The sequence below is a fragment of the Leptopilina boulardi genome, unplaced genomic scaffold, assembly GCF_019393585.1.
Source record: "Leptopilina boulardi isolate dan_hultmark-lab unplaced genomic scaffold, ZJU_Lbou_2.1 LbouV2_362, whole genome shotgun sequence".
In the NCBI taxonomy this organism is placed as follows: Eukaryota; Metazoa; Arthropoda; class Insecta; order Hymenoptera; family Figitidae; genus Leptopilina; species Leptopilina boulardi.
In genome coordinates this window covers 1,400,895-1,422,679 of record NW_026137932.1, presented here as the reverse complement: position 1 = coordinate 1,422,679, position 21,785 = coordinate 1,400,895, and the positions used below count along the sequence as shown (strand labels likewise).

The following is a 21,785-nucleotide window of genomic DNA, read 5'->3' as shown; positions in this document are numbered from 1 at the left end:
TCTAGTTATCTATTTCACTTTAATAATTTAAATTTAAGTTGGTCAAAATTGGAGGGTGGTGTCATCCCTTAATTTAATTTAAATCCAATTTAATAAAAAAATAAAAACTAAATTTTTATAATTTTTTTTTATATTTTCATAAATTATATTACACAAGAATGGAGAGAGAGAGAGAGGTAAATGTTTCGCTTTTTTTCAAATAAAAAAAATGGAAATTTCCAATCTTATCCCATTTTATTCAGTATGTGATTAAAAAGATTATTATACTTAATAATTTTATAATAATTTAAGTATATAATCTATGCCAATGTAAAAGAAGGTCGGGGACAAGGCAGTGCGTAATTATATTTGATAAAAGCCTACACACGTTCTTTTATCATGAGCTATACAGACATCTCAACAGTGAATAAACTCTAGTCCATCACAGAGTGTATGGCAAGTGCAAGTGTACTTAAAACACATTTGCGTAACTTTTTATCATCTTTTTTTTTTTTTTTTTTTAAATATTATTATCAAAATGGAACCACCGGATTTTGTTAAAAAACAAATTCAACTTTTTTTAAGTGATAACAATTATTCTAATTCAATATTAAAATTTTCAAATGCCAGCAAGGATGGAGATAATTTTTTGGGTTCATTATATCGTGTAAATATTAATGCCAAGAAAAATAACGAAAATAAAGAATTAAATTTAGTTGTAAAATGTTTTCCAATTGATGAAAAAATGAGAGTTTTTTCTAAAATTGACGATATGTTTCTTAATGAAATTGCATTTTACGAAGAGAGACTACCACTTTTTGTTAATTTACTAAAAGATTTTAATATGACATTTAATGACGTTCCTTTTTATTATAAAGGTTGTAAAACACCAAAAAACGAGGTATTTATTTTATTTCATTGAAATTATTTCTTTTAATTATATTAATTTTTTTTTATTAAATTATGGGACGCATGATTATGCTCTAAAAATCATTAGTTAGAATTTTCATTTTATGGAATTTCATTTGTCATATAATTATTTTTGAGCCGAATTTTTATTTATTTATTAGAATTTTCACCTGCAAAATAGTAATTCGATAAAAATTTGGCTCAAAAATAATTATATGACAAATGAAATTCCATAAAATGAAAGTTCAAACTAATGATTTTTAGAACATAATCATGTGTCCCTAAATTACAAAATAAATTTTTATGAATTTATTTATTGATTTTAAAAAATTATATAATATATTTAGATTTTAATTTTGGAAGACTTGAGGACTGAGGGATTTGTATTAAAAGAAACAAAATTATTGGATTATCCTCATGCTGTTCTTGTAGCTCAACATCTTGGTAGATTTCATGCATACAGTTTTGCTCTTCGCGATAAAAAACCTAAAGAATTTGAAAATTTTCGAAAAATAAAAGAACCATTATTTTTTAAGACCAACTGTTATGAAAAACAAATTGATGCACTCATGGAAGTTGCACTTAAGGTGTGTGCGTGTGTGTGTGTTGAACATTACGAAAACGAATTGGTGACTCAATTTTTGCTTTTGATAGTAAAATTTTATTAAAATTTAAAAATCAAAAAGTGAGTCACTACTTTAAATTAGTTAAAATTGTTACTAATTAAAATTTAGAGAGTAGAAAAAAATTTATTTTACCTGTTTTCTTAATATTCAGGTTAATTATAGTTTATATAGATGAAAAATTAAATTATCTTATGATTACAGGCTTTAGAAAATGAAGATAAACATTATATTGAAAAAATTCAACAACTTAGGAAAAATGCACAAAAAATGATTGATTATTCATGTGATAGTAAAAATTCAGAACCATATTCCACTCTTAATCATGGTGATTTATGGACGCTTAATATTTTATTCAAATATAATGAAGTAAGATATAGATATATGTGAAAATCTAAAATATTTCTTTATAATTTTAAGTATTTTTTGGATTATTATTATCTAAATTTGAAATGAGAGCAATTTTATGCCCTAGAATCAAAAATTACCATTTTTAACCCTAGAGTTAAAAGAGACAATTTTTAATCCTAGGCTCAAAAATCGATATTTTAATCCCTAGGGTTAAAAAAATCAATTTTACATTTTTCATCTTAGGCTCAAAAATTTTAATTTTGCACCCTTGGTTAAAAAAAAAAAATTACTTTAATTCCTGATAATAAAAATAGAATCTACAATTGAAAAAAAAATTAAAAAATATATTTCTTTTTAGAAATTAGAGCCGGAAGATATTCGTTTTCTTGATTTTCAACTGCAAAGATTTGCTTCGCCAGCAATTGATATTCTTTATACATTTTTTACCTGCCTCAATCAGGAGGTAAAAGAAAAATATTTTGATGAATTATTATATCATTATCATAATTCATTATCTCAATTATTAAAGACATTGAGTTGTGATGTTGAGAAAATTTATCCATTTGAAGCACTTTTGGAACATCTTCAACGTTTTGGAAGTTTTGGCGCTTGTATGTGTCTCATTGATCTTCATTTAATAACTGCCCAAATGGGAGATAATCCACAGCCACTTTATAATCTTGATTATTTAAAAACTCTTCCTGAACTTTTGAAAACTAATAAACTCTATTACACTACAATGAGAGATTCGTTGAAATTGATGGTAGACAGAAATTATTTATAATTTTCTGTTTTTTGTATTTATATCATAAAATTTTTTTAGTTATTATTATTATTATTATTAGATACATATAATGTAATTATTCAATATTTTGTTATTTCGAGAAATTTGAACAAATAACGTTTCTAATAAAAGTTAATTTTAAGGGAAAAAAATGTAGTAAATTATTTACATAAAAATAATTTTTTGCTTTTAAATAACGGTGCTGGAGCTTGAAAAAATTATTTTAAGGCCAAGTCCAAGTCGAGTCAGCTGTTCCTTTGAAGTTTCAATGGAACAGCTGACACGACTTGGACCTGGCCTTAAGGACAGTGGAAGCCCTAACATAACCTCAAAACTGAAAAATAATTTTCAATTAAAACCAAATTTTTTTAATAAAAATTAATTTCAAACAATTTTAGAAGATTGGATAAACATTATGATTTTTGTCTGCTCTAACAGTCAAAAATTTTACAAAAATAATTATTATAAACAAAAGATTTTAACTCAACATAATTTTTTCCGAAAAGTGTATTTAATGGTGTTCCGCAATATAGCAAGCAGTAATTGTCTATCAAAAAAATACCAGTTATCCTGAAATGTTGTACTTTCATTTACGAACAAGAAAATGAAAATTCATTACAATAAACAACGTCAGGAAATAAAATGAGAAATTTTTTTGTAGCCGTCAGGTGCTGCCCCAGACGGTAAATTTCAGTACTACGCAAATGTTCCCTGATGGCACATTGCATGATGCGAATCAAGATGCGAATGCTCCACGAAATTGGCGGAGCATTCGTGGAACACGAGGATAAGATTGAAATTTTGTCTCAAATATATAAAAAATGATAAATTATATAGTTAAATAATTGAAACAATAAGGTTTATGTTTTTTATGATGATTATTGTTAAATAATTATAAAAATTTAATGTTTTTATTAATATCAATGTATTACAGTTTATTATGAACATTTGTCGATAAAATCATTATAACCGCGCTTTTTAGAAGGTAGGTGGCAGCACTTTTTTTCCTTTAATTAAATAATTTCAGTAATTTTTTTATCAAAAGCAAATCTTTTATTTGTTAAACTGAAATATTGGCCAAAAAATGTATTATTTTATAAGTCTAAATAAATTTTGTGATTTTTTAAATTCTTCGTCATCCCGGGAAGTAGTCTGGAATAGAAAAAAATTAAAGATATCTCATATTTGAATACGAAATTAAAATATTTTAATTCCATTTAATATCTTATATTTCCACTTTTTCAAAGTAATCTAAATAAGATAGATGGGAAACTAAATAAATTCCACATAATTCTAATATAATACCACCAATAAATGAGCAAAAACTCTCGAACAAAAAATGTATAGCGCACTTTTTGATTGGTCCAGCGGATGCTGAGCTACACTCAAAAATATTTTGGAAAAATTTACGAAAAATTAAATTTGCGAGATAATCGTTCGGGAATACCGCCAAAGTCTTTAGCAAAAAGTAGCGAACAAAAAATGTATGGCGCACTTTTTGATTGGTCCATCGGATGCTGAGCTACACTAGAAAACAAATTTAGAAAAAATTTAGAAAAATTAAATTTTCGAGAAAATCGCTCCGGAATAACACCAAAGTAGTTAGAAGAAAGTTCTGAACAAAAAATGTATGGCGCAATTTTTGATTGGTCCATCGGATGCTGAGCTACACCAGAAAACAAATTTGAAAAAAATTTAGGAAAATTAAATTTTCGAGATAATCGTTCGGGAATACCGCCAAAGCCTTTAGCAAAAAGTAGCGAACAAAAAATGTATAGCGCACTTTTTGATTGGTCCAGCGGATGCTGAGCTACACCAGAAAACAAATTTAGAAAAATTAAATTTGCGAGATAATCGCTCTAGGATACCACCAACAAAATAGGGAAAAAGTTTTAAACAAAAAATGTATGGCGCACTTTTTGATTGGTCCAGCGGATGCTGAGCTACACTCACTAAAACTGGAAAAAAAATTTGGAAAAAAAAAATTTGCCAGATAATGACTCGGTAATAATGCCAAAAAATTGAGCAAAAAGTCTTGAACAAAAAACGTATGGCGCACTTTTTGATTGGTCCAGCGGATGCTGAGTTACACTCAAAAATATTTTGGAAAAATTTTCGAAAAATAAAATTTGCGAGATAATCGTTCGGGTATACCGCCAAAGTCTTTAGCAAAAAGTAGCGAACAAAAAATGTATGGCGCACTTTTTGATTGGTCCAGCGGATGCTGAGCTACACTCACTAAAACTGGGAAAAAATTTCGAAAAAAAAATTTTCCAGATAATTACTCGGGAATAATGCCAAAAAATTGAGCAAAAAGTCTCGAACAAAAAATGTATGGCGCACTTTTTGATTGGTCCAGCGGATGCTGAGCTACACCAGAAAACAAATTTGGAAAAAATTTAGAAAAATTAAATTTTCGAGATAATCGCTCTGGGATACCACCAAGAAAATAGGGAAAGAGTTTCGAACAAAAAATGTATGGAGCACTTTTTGATTGGTCCATCGGATGCTGAGCTACACCAGAAAACAAATTTGGAAAAAATTTAGAAAAATTAAATTTTCGAGATAATCGCTCCGGAATACCACCAAAGTAGTTAGAAGAAAGTTCTGAACAAAAAATGTATGGCGCAATTTTTGATTGGTCCAGCGGATGCTGAGCTACACCAGAAAACAAATTTGGAAAAAATTTAGAAAAATTAAATTTGCGAGATAATCGCTCTGGGATACCACCAAGAAAATAGGGAAAGAGTTTCGAACAAAAATGTATGGCGCACTTTTTGATTGGTCCATCGGATGCTGAGCTACACCAGAAAACAAATTTGGAAAAAATTTAGAAAAATTAAATTTTCGAGATAATCGCTCCGGAATACCACCAAAGTAGTTAGAAGAAAGTTCTGAACAAAAAATGTATGGCGCACTTTTTGATTGGTCCAGCGGATGCTGAGCTACACCAGAAAACAAATTTGGAAAAAATTTAGAAAAATATAAATTTGCAAGATAATCGCTCTGGGATACCACCAATAAAATAGGGAAAAAGTTTCGAACAAAAATGTATGGCGCACTTTTTGATTGGTCCAGCGGATGCTGAGCTACACTCACTAAAACTGGGAAAAAAATTTCGAAAAAAAAAATTTGCCAGATAATGACTTGGGAATAATGCCAAAAAATTGAGCAGAAAGTCTCGAACAAAAAATGTATAGCGCACTTTTTGATTGGTCCAGCGGATGCTGAGCTACACTCAAAAATATTTTGGAAAAATTTTCGAAAAATTAAATTTGCGAGATAATCGTTCGGGAATACCGCCAAAGTTTTTAGCAAAAAGTAGCGAACAAAAAATGTATGGCGCACTTTTTGATTGGTCCAGCGGATGCTGAGCTACACTCAAATAAATTTCCGAAAAATTTTCAAAAATTAAATTTGCGTTATAATCGCTCAGGATTACCACCAAAAAAATAGTCAAAATGTTCTGAACAAAAAATGTATGGCGCACTTTTTGATTGGTCCAGCGGATGCTGAGCTACACTCAAATAAATATCCGAAAAATTTTCGAAAAATTAAATTTGCGAGATAATTGATCGGGAATACCGCCAAAGTCTTAACCCGGGAGTCTTGAACAAAAAATGTATGGAGCACTTTTTGATTGGTCCAGCGGATGCTGAGCTACACTAGAAAACAAATTCGGAAAAATTTCGAAAAATTAAATTTGCGTTATAATCGCTCGGGATTACCACCTAAAAAATAGTCAAAATGTTCTGATCAAAAAATGTATGGCGCACTTTTTGATTGGTCCAGCGGATGCTGAGAAACACTCAAATAATTTTCCGAAAAATTTTCGAAAAATTAAATTTTCGAGATAATCGTTCGGCAATACCGCAAAAGTAGTTAGAAGAAAGTTCTGAACAAAAAATGTATGGCGCACTTTTTGATTGGTACAGCGTATGCTGAGCTACACTAGAAAACAAATTCAGAAAATTTTCGAAAAATTAAATTTGCGTTATATTCGCTCAGGATTACCACCAAAAATAATAGTCAAAATGTTCTGAACAAAAAATGTATGGCGCACTTTTTGATTGGTCCATCGGATGCTGAGCTACACCAGAAAACAAATTTGAAAAAAATTTAGGAAAATTAAATTTTCGAGATAATCGTTCGGGAATACCGCCAAAGCCTTTAGCAAAAAGTAGCGAACAAAAAATGTATAGCGCACTTTTTGATTGGTCCAGCGGATGCTGAGCTACACCAGAAAACAAATTTAGAAAAATTAAATTTGCGAGATAATCGCTCTAGGATACCACCAACAAAATAGGGAAAAAGTTTTAAACAAAAAATGTATGGCGCACTTTTTGATTGGTCCAGCGGATGCTGAGCTACACTCACTAAAACTGGAAAAAAAATTTGGAAAAAAAAAATTTGCCAGATAATGACTCGGTAATAATGCCAAAAAATTGAGCAAAAAGTCTTGAACAAAAAACGTATGGCGCACTTTTTGATTGGTCCAGCGGATGCTGAGTTACACTCAAAAATATTTTGGAAAAATTTTCGAAAAATAAAATTTGCGAGATAATCGTTCGGGTATACCGCCAAAGTCTTTAGCAAAAAGTAGCGAACAAAAAATGTATGGCGCACTTTTTGATTGGTCCAGCGGATGCTGAGCTACACTCACTAAAACTGGGAAAAAAATTTCGAAAAAAAAATTTTCCAGATAATTACTCGGGAATAATGCCAAAAAATTGAGCAAAAAGTCTCGAACAAAAAATGTATGGCGCACTTTTTGATTGGTCCAGCGGATGCTGAGCTACACCAGAAAACAAATTTGGAAAAAATTTAGAAAAATTAAATTTTCGAGATAATCGCTCTGGGATACCACCAAGAAAATAGGGAAAGAGTTTCGAACAAAAAATGTATGGCGCACTTTTTGATTGGTCCATCGGATGCTGAGCTACACCAGAAAACAAATTTGAAAAAAATTTAGGAAAATTAAATTTTCGAGATAATCGTTCGGGAATACCGCCAAAGCCTTTAGCAAAAAGTAGCGAACAAAAAATGTATAGCGCACTTTTTGATTGGTCCAGCGGATGCTGAGCTACACTAGAAAACAAATTCGGAAAAATTTCGAAAAATTAAATTTGCGTTATAATCGCTCGGGATTACCACCTAAAAAATAGTCAAAATGTTCTGATCAAAAAATGTATGGCGCACTTTTTGATTGGTCCAGCGGATGCTGAGAAACACTCAAATAATTTTCCGAAAAATTTTCGAAAAATTAAATTTTCGAGATAATCGTTCGGCAATACCGCAAAAGTAGTTAGAAGAAAGTTCTGAACAAAAAATGTATGGCGCACTTTTTGATTGGTACAGCGTATGCTGAGCTACACTAGAAAACAAATTCAGAAAATTTTCGAAAAATTAAATTTGCGTTATATTCGCTCAGGATTACCACCAAAAATAATAGTCAAAATGTTCTGAACAAAAAATGTATGGCGCACTTTTTGATTGGTCCAGCGGATGCTGAGCTACACTCAAATAAATATCCGAAAAAATTTAGAAAAATTAAATTTTCGAGAAAATCGCTCCGGAATAACACCAAAGTAGTTAGAAGAAAGTTCTGAACAAAAAATGTATGGCGCAATTTTTGATTGGTCCATCGGATGCTGAGCTACACCAGAAAACAAATTTGAAAAAAATTTAGGAAAATTAAATTTTCGAGATAATCGTTCGGGAATACCGCCAAAGCCTTTAGCAAAAAGTAGCGAACAAAAAATGTATAGCGCACTTTTTGATTGGTCCAGCGGATGCTGAGCTACACCAGAAAACAAATTTAGAAAAATTAAATTTGCGAGATAATCGCTCTAGGATACCACCAACAAAATAGGGAAAAAGTTTTAAACAAAAAATGTATGGCGCACTTTTTGATTGGTCCAGCGGATGCTGAGCTACACTCACTAAAACTGGAAAAAAAATTTGGAAAAAAAAAATTTGCCAGATAATGACTCGGTAATAATGCCAAAAAATTGAGCAAAAAGTCTTGAACAAAAAACGTATGGCGCACTTTTTGATTGGTCCAGCGGATGCTGAGTTACACTCAAAAATATTTTGGAAAAATTTTCGAAAAATAAAATTTGCGAGATAATCGTTCGGGTATACCGCCAAAGTCTTTAGCAAAAAGTAGCGAACAAAAAATGTATGGCGCACTTTTTGATTGGTCCAGCGGATGCTGAGCTACACTCACTAAAACTGGGAAAAAAATTTCGAAAAAAAAATTTTCCAGATAATTACTCGGGAATAATGCCAAAAAATTGAGCAAAAAGTCTCGAACAAAAAATGTATGGCGCACTTTTTGATTGGTCCAGCGGATGCTGAGCTACACCAGAAAACAAATTTGGAAAAAATTTAGAAAAATTAAATTTTCGAGATAATCGCTCTGGGATACCACCAAGAAAATAGGGAAAGAGTTTCGAACAAAAAATGTATGGCGCACTTTTTGATTGGTCCATCGGATGCTGAGCTACACCAGAAAACAAATTTGGAAAAAATTTAGAAAAATTAAATTTTCGAGATAATCGCTCCGGAATACCACCAAAGTAGTTAGAAGAAAGTTCTGAACAAAAAATGTATGGCGCACTTTTTGATTGGTCCAGCGGATGCTGAGCTACACCAGAAAACAAATTTGGAAAAAATTTAGAAAAATATAAATTTGCAAGATAATCGCTCTGGGATACCACCAATAAAATAGGGAAAAAGTTTCGAACAAAAATGTATGGCGCACTTTTTGATTGGTCCAGCGGATGCTGAGCTACACTCACTAAAACTGGGAAAAAAATTTCGAAAAAAAAAATTTGCCAGATAATGACTTGGGAATAATGCCAAAAAATTGAGCAGAAAGTCTCGAACAAAAAATGTATAGCGCACTTTTTGATTGGTCCAGCGGATGCTGAGCTACACTCAAAAATATTTTGGAAAAATTTTCGAAAAATTAAATTTGCGAGATAATCGTTCGGGAATACCGCCAAAAGTTTTTAGCAAAAAGTAGCGAACAAAAAATGTATGGCGCACTTTTTGATTGGTCCAGCGGATGCTGAGCTACACTCAAATAAATTTCCGAAAAATTTTCGAAAAATTAAATTTGCGTTATAATCGCTCAGGATTACCACCAAAAAAATAGTCAAAATGTTCTGAACAAAAAATGTATGGCGCACTTTTTGATTGGTCCAGCGGATGCTGAGCTACACTCAAATAAATATCCGAAAAATTTTCGAAAAATTAAATTTGCGAGATAATTGATCGGGAATACCGCCAAAGTCTTAACCCGGGAGTCTTGAACAAAAAATGTATGGAGCACTTTTTGATTGGTCCAGCGGATGCTGAGCTACACTAGAAAACAAATTCGGAAAAATTTCGAAAAATTAAATTTGCGTTATAATCGCTCGGGATTACCACCTAAAAAATAGTCAAAATGTTCTGATCAAAAAATGTATGGCGCACTTTTTGATTGGTCCAGCGGATGCTGAGAAACACTCAAATAATTTTCCGAAAAATTTTCGAAAAATTAAATTTTCGAGATAATCGCTCTAGGATACCACCAACAAAATAGGGAAAAAGTTTTAAACAAAAAATGTATGGCGCACTTTTTGATTGGTACAGCGTATGCTGAGCTACACTAGAAAACAAATTCAGAAAATTTTCGAAAAATTAAATTTGCGTTATATTCGCTCAGGATTACCACCAAAAATAATAGTCAAAATGTTCTGAACAAAAAATGTATGGCGCACTTTTTGATTGGTCCAGCGGATGCTGAGCTACACTAGAAAACAAATTCGGAAAAATTTCGAAAAATTTTTCGGTTTCGGATATTTATTTGAGTGTAGCTCAGCATCCGCTGGACCAATCAAAAAGTGCGCCATACATTTTTTGTTCAGAACATTTTGACTATTTTTTTGGTGGTAATCCCGAGCGATTATAACGCAAATTTAATTTTTCGAAAATTTTCCGAATTTGTTTCTGTTAAATGATTTTTCGGTTAAATTAAAAATTCTGTAATACGAAAAATCGGTTATATGAAAATTATATGAAATAATAATTCGAACAAATGAAAATTCATTTGAAAGAATAAAATGAAAATTCTATGCAATAAAATTCTGACCAATAAAAATTCTTTAAAATGTCTATTACGTTAAATGAAAATTTGAGTAAATTAAAAATTCTGACAAAATAAAAATTCGAACAAATATAAAAATTCTGTGAGGGGAATTTTTTTGATTATATAAAAATTTTGTAATATAGAAAATCGTTTTAATGAAAATTCTGCAAAATACTAATTTGAATAAATAAAAATTATCCTTAAAAAATAATTACGACAAATGAAATTCGAAATGAAAATTCTAGCTAATGATTTTTATGGAATATTCATGCGCCCCTTTAAAGCCTGTTAATTGTTATTTACTATGCAGTTTATTCCTCTATCATTATTTTCTATAATGAAATCTCTATTATTTTGTATGTGTTTGTAGATTTCTAGTTTCCTCGGGATATATAATATTTATGAATTCGCTTGTAAATTATTCAATAATAACAACAAAAGGAAAAAAAATAAAAATTCTGCTTTTTTTTCTAGATATCAGCACAAGAATCGCGTAGAAAGAAGAAAGAATATTTGGATGGCCTCGAGAGGAGAGTAACAGTTTTAACAAATGAGAATTCCTCCTACAGAGACAGACTGACCGACCTTGAGGATACAAATCGTGAATTACTGAAGGAATTACACCGCCTTCAAGCACTTTTGCAACTACAGTCTTCCTAGTTTCATTTCAAAACTGATGAAAAGCATCATCATCGTCATCATCGTCATCATCAATACGACCTTAATTATAACTTTTAGTATTTCATTCCTTAACGATGATGATGATGATGATGATGATGACGATAGAAGATCAGTATCTTCCTTTTAATAGGCTGACTACCTACTTATAAATATATAAATAAATTTGTCGACGCCGACGGCCCTAAAAACCTCGTCTATTTTGCTTATATTCTTGTTAGTTTTATCATCATCAGTTATCGTCATTTGTGTATATTAGAGTCAATTGTAAAAGCGCATCCTCATTAAATAATGAAAAGAAAATTCCAAGAATTGGAATGTCGCGTATTGTGCGAGACGCAAATCATCGCTTTTGCGTTCCCGTATTTATTTCTGTGCAATATTGAATAGAAAACAAAAAGAAAAAAATATTGTGCGCCGAGAAGAAGAAATGTCCAAAGAATATGCTTATTATTTTTTAATATAATTATCTAGCTCGATTTCTTTTTTTCAATTTATATTGTTATTTGATTTTTTTTTTTGAGATTTTTAAAGCACTTGGAGAAAAATTTCTATCTTCTGTTTTATTTTCTTGTTTTTTTTTCTTTGTGAATTGAAAAAAAAGCCTTTAGATTTTGAAGAGACGCTTGAATTAAATATTTAAATATTGTCCGAATAGTAAATTTTTATCGTTTTTTTTAAATTTAGAGACAATTTTTATTTAAATAAATAAATAAATAAATTACAGTTCTTGTATATTTAAAAATTTGATTTTTTTACAAAAGTGCCTTAATTTTTCCATTTTTTTTTTATGGTAAAAAAATATTTAAATTGAACTTGAAAGTATTTTTTATTCGAATTTTATGATAAAAGGAATTTTTTTTGTAACAATTTGTTTGGAAAACAATTCTTTTTTAGAAAAAAAATTTTTTTTTATTCTAATAATAATTATTAAAAAAAAGTAATTATTCATAAGCGTCGATTCGAAATAATTCAGTCAAGTTAGTATTTTTGGATTCTCAAAGTTCGGAACCGAATTTTTTATCCATTAAACCCTTCATTTTGAGGTAGAAATAAAGTGGGACGAATGAAAAAAAACGGAAATTAATTTTTTAGAATTTTCATTTTTTGACAGAATTTTTGTTATGTAGAATTTATTTTTAGTCGAATTTTTATTTCTTCGAATTACTATATTTAACAGAATTTCCATTTATCCGAATTTTTTTATGTTACTGAATTTTTATTTCAACAAATTTTCATTTTACAGATTTTTTTATTTCATTGGAATTTAAATTTGATAGAATTATTATTTGCTGAGATTTTAAAATGAATAATATATCTAAGATTAATTTATTTTTATTACAATTTTATATATTTGATAAAAAATTTTTTCAATTCTCTAATTTTCTTTTAAATTAATTTTTGAATAAACGAATATTTACTTCGTAGAATTTTTATTTTTTCGAATTTTGATTTATCATAATTTTTATTTGTTCGAATTTTAATTTGTCATAATTTTTATTTGTTCGAATTTTAATTTGTCAAAAAATTCGTATTTGTTCGAATTTGCATTTTATAGAATTTCTATTTTTTCGAATTTTTATTTGTCAAAATTTTTATTTGTTCAAAAAATCACCTTTTTTTTGCAAATTATTATCTCGCATTATATTTTAGCGTAAAAGAAATTATTACAAGAAAGAAAGTGTACAAAATTCTAAGTAATTTAAAAAAAAATTGAACCCTGTATCTCGAAAATTGACAAAAAAAACCCGGATTTTTTTTTTTTACAAAAATCCGGTACTTTTCAGTTTTTTGGAATTTAGTCAGCTTTCATTTTTCTATTCACAATTTTTTGGAAAATAATAAAAAGAAGCGTTAAAATCGAAAAACTGAAAAATACCGTTTTTTTTTTTATAAAATAAGGGGAAAAAACGGTTTTTTTGGGGCAGCCATAACTCGGTCAAATTTTTAGCTACAGGGTTGAATCTTTTTTAAATTACTCGGAATTTTATACACTATCTTCCTTCCTACTATTTTTATGCAAAAAATTTAATGGAAGGTAACAATTTTCAAAAAAAAAAACGAATTTTTTCAAAATTAAAAAAAAAAATTTTTTGTGGATTTTAATTGTAATTAAATTTCTCTAGTAACAAACTTAGGTACTTTATTTCTACTCCAAAAATGTAGAGTTTATGTCGAAAAAAAGCGAATCGAAATTAGAGTGTAATTTGCATTTTTTCTCAACTTGACTGGACAAAAAAATATATTATTAAATTTTAAGACTTAAAATATGGAGTAAATTTGGATTAACATCCGTTTCGACTGATTCCATCATACAGGGTCTCGTTAAATATGAGAAACTGAAAACTTATACATATATATATTATGTACGACGCTTTTTGTGTGTGTTTGTGTGTGTGTATTTGTGTCTTTATCACAAAAAAAACATATTTTTTCAACTACAAAAAAAAAATGAATATATAGAGAGAAAAAATTTATTAAATCAATTGTTATATAAATTTAATCGTAAAAAAAAGAAAGAAAAGTTTCCTAATGGAAGTTTCTCACACATTTATTATAAATTAGATTTAAAAAAGAGAAATCACTTTTGAATATTAAGAAAATTTTAAATAAAATTATATAATTAATTAAAAATAATTAATTAAAATTAATTTTAAAAAAACCAATTGATTAAAATTAACTAAAATCAATTAATATTGAAAAAAATTAATTAAAGAAAAATAAAAAGACTGAAATTATTAAATAGTCACCAGAAATAATTTTTTTTTTTTTTATATATTTGATATTGTTGGTACTTTTATTTTGTAATCAATTTAATTTATTTGTTAGCTTATTTTTTTTTTGCTGGTGACATTTGAAAGAAAATGTGTATTTTTTCTAAAAATATATTAAGATTGATAAAAAAAAAAGAAATTACGAAATTTCCACTAGGTAGTTAAATCGAGAGAAATAATTTCTTTCGAAAAATATTTTTTCAACTATATTTATGAATTTTTCTCACTGAATAATTAACACCAAAAAAAAAAAAAAAAAAATTTCGGTACTAATTTTGAAAAACAAGGAAGAGACATTTTTTTTGCTCCGATTTGGGAGTATGAAAAATTATGTGTTTTTAATAATAATCTTTTGAAAAAAATGATGTTGTTAAAAAGTAGCATAATAGAATCTTTTTTTTTTATATAATCATATTGATTGTTTTTAATCATTCCATTACGTTTTAGAAAATAATTTTGTGATGCAGTCTCAAAAAAAAAGAAAAATGATCAGAGAGACTAAACTTAACTTGTGACAAGTGTGATGAACTTTATAAACCGAAGAAATTAAATTTTTTTTTGTGATTCTCTAATACGAGTGTAAAGAAAGAAATTCAACAACTAAAAATTGTCAAGATATTTTTAGAAAAACGATTTTTTCGTGTTAAATTTTTTTTTTATTAAATGACTAATTATTTCATTTTTTATTATCCGAAATTAGTTTTTTTTTTCTTCAAAAAAAATTTTTTTTTTCAAAGAAAATAAAATTTTTTTTCAGAATTTGAAAAAAAATATTTTTTAATTCCAAAGAATATAAAAATTTTCTAAGATTCAAAATGGAATATTTTTTCTTAAATTCTTAATTTTTTTTCCGAATTTAGAAAAATTTTCTATGTTTTTAAATTTAGAAAATATTTTTTACAATTTTTTTTTTTATTTCAATGACAATATTTATATACAATAGTTGTTGAATATTCCTTTAAAATACAAAATAATTAAGAAGAAAAAATTACGTAGGAGAATAAAAATTACGAACATTGTTAAATTGTATTTAGTATGAGGAAAATTTTATTTCTAATTTTAAATTTGCAATTTTTTTTTTCACGAAAAGTTAAGAAATTATATTTATCCATTAATATTTTTAATTTACTTTTATTTTTGTTTAATATTTTCCTCGAAAGGAAACTATTTTTTTTTTTTTTGGACATTTTTTTATTTTTCATTTTCTTTTTAAGTTTTAAAAAATAAGATATATTTGAAATAAGGTGTGTCCAGATTGCATTTGATATAATTGTATGTGTAAAAAGATGTGTGAATTATATTTTAAGCGGCGTATTGTATTCTTTTAGATAATTTTTTTTTTCAAATTCGATTTTGAAAAAAAATTATATTTTAGAATTTTGTTTTTAGATTGCAATAATTGGTTTTTTGGTTTATGTGTTTTAATTTAAAAAAATAATTAAATTCGAACATTAAAAAATAATAGAAAAAAAATATTTTGCTGAAAATCGATTTTTTTAAAAAAAAGTAATGTTAAAAAAAAATGGTAGAACATTCGATAAAGTGAGAAATGGAAAAAAATTAAATTTTTTTCGAATAGAAAAATGATCAATTTTTGATCAATTTTTAAGAGTAAAAAATTACTAAATATTAATAATAATAATAATAATTACTACTTTGGAGTTAGATAATATTTTGTGATTTCTTTTAAGTTGAAAAAAATGAAAAAGTAGCTAAAAAAATTTTTTATGTTCAAGAAAGTAAAAAAATTTCTAAGTTGAAAAATGTAAAAATATTTTCTAAATTAAAAAATAAACTAATTTAAAAATAAACTTTTTTTCTAATTTTACAATTTAGATAAACTTCATTTTTTTTAAAATTCAACGTTATTTAAAATTTATTTCATTTTAGTATTTTTGAAAATAGAATAAAAAAAAATTCCTTCTTCTGAACTTAGAAAAATTTCAGTATTTTTGACTAAAAGAAAAAAATTCCCTTTTCTGAACTTCAATTTTTTTTTTACTCTTTTAAACTTTTTTTTGACCTTATAACAATTTTTACTTTTTCTGAACTAAAAAAAATTTTTTAATTTTAATTTAAACTTTTCTTTTTTTGCCTTTTCTGAGACTTTTTACTTTTTAACTTTAATTATTTTTCATGCATTTCCATTTAATTCTCAATTTTGTAGAAAATTTGTAAAAAAACAAAATCAAAGGAATAAAATTCGTTAATGTTTGTAAAAATTCCAAAATTCTTCTAATTCAAAAAAAAAAATTATAATTATTTTCTATTTCTCCATTGGGAGCAATTATTTTTTTTTATCTTAAAAAATATCTCACAAGTTTTTGTAAATTTTTCATTTGTTAAATTTTGTTGAAAAAAAAATCAACCGTCTCGTATTCTTTGTAAAAAATTGATTTTCCTATAAATTAAAAAAAAAATTGCTATTTTTAATATTTTTTTTAATTAAGACTTTTTTCTAAAATCTTTTTATTGACATCAAAATTAGTCGATTTTCATAATTTCCAATTGAAAAAAAAGCAAAAGAAAATAATGTAAGAAATTTTTTTTTGTTAAGCGTTATAAATTCTTTTTTTTTTGTTATATTTAAGAAATAAGTTTCGTAAATCTACGATTTTTTAATGTGGTGCTTCCAATATCAATTTAAGTGAAATTATTATAGTAAAGGGCTTGCATTTGCAAAAAAATAATTTTTAGAATTTTTCAATCGATAATAATTATTATTATTATTACAATAATTTTTTGTTAATTTCCACAATGCGTTTATTTACACAAATCAGTCAAATATGTTGTATTTTTATTTAGTTTGTAATATGATCTATATAGCTTGTAAAAAAAATTATCTCCACTCAATATAAAAAAATTGAGTTTAAATAGTGCGAGCACATCGAAATTTAGCTAGGCAGGCAAAAAAAATATATATATCTCACAATTATCACTTTTGTCTTCGATATTTCATTTAGTCAATTCTAAAAATAATCTTCTTTGCAAAAAAAAAAAAATAATACACATTTCTCGCTCCAATAATCCAAAGATTATATTCTCTTTATATTATTATTATTATTAATTATTTTCTTGTCAATATACTTGCCTAGCATAATAATTATTATATTGTTAATAATAATAAAAAACAAGAACTTTGGATTGAAAATTTTCAAAATTGCAAATAAATTGATGGAAATTTTCAATTTATGCGAATTTTTAATTCAGACCAAGTCAGAATATTTGTAAAAGAAAATCTGCTAAAATTTAATATTAAACAGCAGAATCTTACTACCTCTTATATTATCTATCAGAAAAAAAAACCTTGGCAATCAAATGACAATGGAATTTTTATTGTCAGATTAGAAAGAAAAAAGTGTGCAAAAATATTATATTGATAGTCTTGAATTTAAAGAAAGAAAAAAAAAATTATATGTATACAAACTGAGAAAATGATTTTTTTGCAGAAAATCTTATGAAATTGTTATTTTTACAGTGTAATAGTTACATCTATTTTAATTCTCTTTCTGAACAGAGTTTAATATATTTATATATATATATAAATCTTTAAAACAAATATATATAGATTTCTATATACTTTTACGTATATATGATATTATATATTCTATATAAAAAAAAAATGTTTTTATCGACAGAATTTAAATGTACAAAAATGGTTTAGTTTTTTACCTTTCTAAAAAATTTTTTAGTACTCTCTTTTTTTTAAATTTCATTTTCTTTTCTACATAGAGACTTTATAAAAACAAAAAAATATTTTTTACTACAATAAAATAATGTAATATTATATTTTATTGATAATAATTCAACCTGGATGGAAATTTTCAATATTTTTCAAAAATTTGTAGCTAAAAAATTAGAAAGGAAACAAATAAGAGAAATATTTTACGAACCATTCTAGTACATATGTTTTACGATACAGAGATATTTATGTATCTTATTGTACATAACGAATTTAATGATTTTATATACATATATATATGTCGCTAAGCAATATTATATTTTATTAAATACAGGTGAAATATATGATGTGAAATGTAGAGAAAAAAAAATAATTTTTTTTTTCGAGTAAATGTGAACTTTTACCATCAGGTATTTGAATTTATTATTCATCAGGTATGGAAAGTATATATATATATATATTTATACACATTTAAGGATAGTGTATAATTCGTGGATTTATATTCTATAGAGTAACATATGGGACTTGTATGTATAAGTTTTTGTCACGTGATCATTTTATCACGTGCGTATCATTGAAAAACGATTTTGAATGACTTTTGTCTGATAACAATAATTATTATAAATAATAAACACGTGTGAAAAAATTTTTTTTTTTTTGATACATTATTTTACCCCATTTATTATTATAATATTAATTAATATTAATATTAATGATAAGATTCAAAATATTTTAAAAAAAAAACTTATTTTTATCAGCAGTGTTATGTAAAAAAAAAATTAATAATTTATTAATATTTTTTTCCAAAATATTAAGAATTAATTAAAGAAATAATTGTAATAAACAATAAAGTTGTAAACTTTTAAATTATAAAAATTAAAAAAAAGGAAGCCAACACTACGCGGTATTCCCAAGCGGTCACCCATCCAAGTACTAACCGCGCTCAATGTTGCTTAACTTTGGTGATCGGACGAGAACCAGTGTAACAACATGAAATGAGCGTTGACTGAAAATATAAGTTTTACAAATTGTCCAAATACTTTTTACTTAAGTCAACCACAATCATAAAAAAATTCAATTTTTCTTAGGCAGACGATTTCATTGCATATTCTTGCACAAAATACACTCAAAAGTGTAGAAAAAAATTGACAGCCCAATACATTTTTTTAACTTTCATTAATTCTTTAAATTTACCTCAAATGTATACTTTATATATATCGATCGATTCGTCTTGACGTAAGGAATACGATTTTATTATATATAATCTTAAATTTTTCTATTTAAAAATTTTTTCGATTAAAAAAAAATTTTTGGAAAAAAGACGATAACATTTTTTTTGTGTATTTTTCAAAATCCTTTGGTCAGATTTGAGATATTAATATGATAAATGAGCCTACCAAATTTTATCTAAATCCATTAAAACCTGTTAAGGCCAGGTCCAAGTGAGGCAGCGCCATCTTTATTGAAACTAAAATTTTGGAAAATTTTCAACAGCCTTTTCTTGAAAACAAGAAGGTAAAATGCTTTTTCCTTTATGGATAATTGATTATTGGCAAGATATACACCAGCTAAAACTTTGTTTGAGTTAATAAAATAATAAAAAAAATTTCATATCAATAAATTAAATATGAGCACTTTTTTCACAAAAACTGTAACAATACTTTCTCAGAAATTACAATAAAAAATGCAATTTCCATTTGGAAAATTAATAAACGCTAAAAAATACACGACCTAAGATTTACCAATCACGAAAATAACAAAAAAAAGTATTTTAACATAACATATTTAACTCATTATGACAGCCGTTTGGCAGGTTATATATGTCACCAGACGTTTCGCAGATTTGCCGAAAGGAGGAGATTGGCGCTGTTGCTAACCACCTGAAATACATAATCTACCAAAGGGCTGTCACAATCAGTAAAGCAGTATCAATATGTTAAATATTTAATAAAAAATTTTTTTTCTTATTTTCGTGATTGGTAAATCTTAGGTCGTGTTTTTGTCAGCGTTTATTAATTTTCCAAATGGAAATTGCATTTTTGTTTGTAATTTCTGAGAAAGTACTGTTACAGTTTTTGTGAAAAAAGTGCTCATATTTAATTTATTGACATGACATTTTTTTATTATTTTAACTCAAAAAAAGTTTTAGCTGGTGTATATCTTGTCAATAATCAATTATCCATAAAGGAAAAAGCATTTTACCATCTTGTTTTCAAGAAAAGGCTGTTAAAAATTTTCCAAAATTTTAGTATCAATGTAGATGGCGCTGCCTCACTTGGACTTGGCCTTAAAGTTATCTTCTAAAGAAAAAAGGGATCCACACACACATACATACATCCGGACAATTAATCAGGATCTCATATAACATGTTTCTATAAAGAAAAAAATTTGTTTCCGCCACTTTGAAAAGTTTTATAAACGAAAGGACTACATAGCTTCCTCCACGAGGAAGCAAAAGGGATTACAGATATTAATTTTCAATATTAAATTATTATTAATAAGATTTTTCCATTTCTCGAATCCTTAATGTGATTTCATATAGTAAATTTTTGATATTGAAAGATCATTTTCGAGAATAATAAAGAAAAGTTAATTAATATATTGAAAACAAAATAAACTTTTGTGAATTGTTAAATTTTGCAACACAATTTTTAATTTAATATTTATAATTCGTCCTCCCCCACAGCACACTGAAACTTTCCTGAAAATTTAGTAAATATTTACTAAATTTTCATTAAAGTTTCAGTGTGCTGTGGTGGCTTATTAAAATAAATATATAGAGAATCAAATAATTAATAGAGGCATTAAATTAAACAAAATGACTTTTCACACAATGTCAAAAATATTTTTATTCTAATTCTAATATCCATATTCTAAAACTTCTAGAAAAAGATAATTTTCTTTTAGTTTGCAATTAAATATTCCTTTTTCTATAAATAAAGTTTAAACAAATTTAAAAAATTAAGTATATCATTGCTCGGTTTCAGATATTTCTTCGTTTGTCATTTTCAATTCTTCCAAATTCTCTCCTTCTATTCGTTTGTTTAATGTCATCAGACTCACTGGAGAATTAAAGTCAATTTCCTTTGTGCTTTCAATATTTATTTCCTTTTTGTACTCTCTTTTTGATTTGTACAATGGATTTTCAAATCTTCCACCAGAAGAACAGGGCTCATTGTCATCGACGTTATTTTCCAATTTATCACATCCTGACAGTTGAACGCCTCCTTCAGAAAAATTTTGAAAACGTGCAAATTTATAAGAATTCTCCTTTCCATTACTAGTTTGAACGCCGTCACGAATTGAGAACCAAATTTCTCTAGTTCCTTGAAGTATTCTAAAATTAAAAAAATAATATTTTACACTTAAAGGAGAAATGTGTTGTTGATTAAAATAATTATTGAGGTGTTTCTAATAAAAAATTTTATATCTTTAACTAATTAATACAGATTGAAGCATTTATTAAATCTCATCACACTGGGGATATATTATACTATTTTACTTATTTATATTTATTTTCTTATCAAATTTGTCCCTGACTTATTTCAGTTCTGAAAAATTAATAAGTTCAAACATGTGGTTGAATGACCGTAAACATAAATGTTTAGATAATTATCACCCACATCACATAAATTTTGAAACAAAAGAAAGAATAGTTATATTGTCCAAATTAAAAGGGACATCGTATTCTTAAATTTAATTATCTAATACAATGATCACGTGCTAACTATATCAACTGATATGATTGTAATTATATAATAGAATAATTTAAATTAAATTGATTTTTAAATTTATGATTCCATATACATTTAGAAAAAAATATTTATTTTATTTTCAGAATATTTGTCTCTCATTTACCAAATTAGAG

At 26.6% G+C, this 21,785-nt stretch overlaps 1 protein-coding gene and 1 non-coding gene across 2 annotated transcripts; one reads left to right on the top strand and one right to left on the bottom strand.

Moving 5' to 3' along the window:
• The first annotated feature begins 372 nt into the window (after positions 1–372).
• On the top strand, positions 373–2,792 carry LOC127286789 (uncharacterized). Its single transcript, XM_051313368.1, has 4 exons — positions 373–880; positions 1,236–1,475; positions 1,716–1,880; positions 2,221–2,792. Exons 1-4 carry the CDS (start codon positions 518–520, stop codon positions 2,644–2,646), a joined length of 1,194 nt encoding a protein of 397 aa, XP_051169325.1. The 5' UTR covers positions 373–517; the 3' UTR covers positions 2,647–2,792.
• Positions 2,793–18,806: 16,014 nt separating this feature from the next.
• Positions 18,807–18,924, bottom strand: LOC127286841 (5S ribosomal RNA). The gene has a single exon (XR_007843794.1). It is a non-coding gene; the product is annotated as a 5S ribosomal RNA (ribosomal RNA).
• Positions 18,925–21,785: the final 2,861 nt, after the last annotated feature.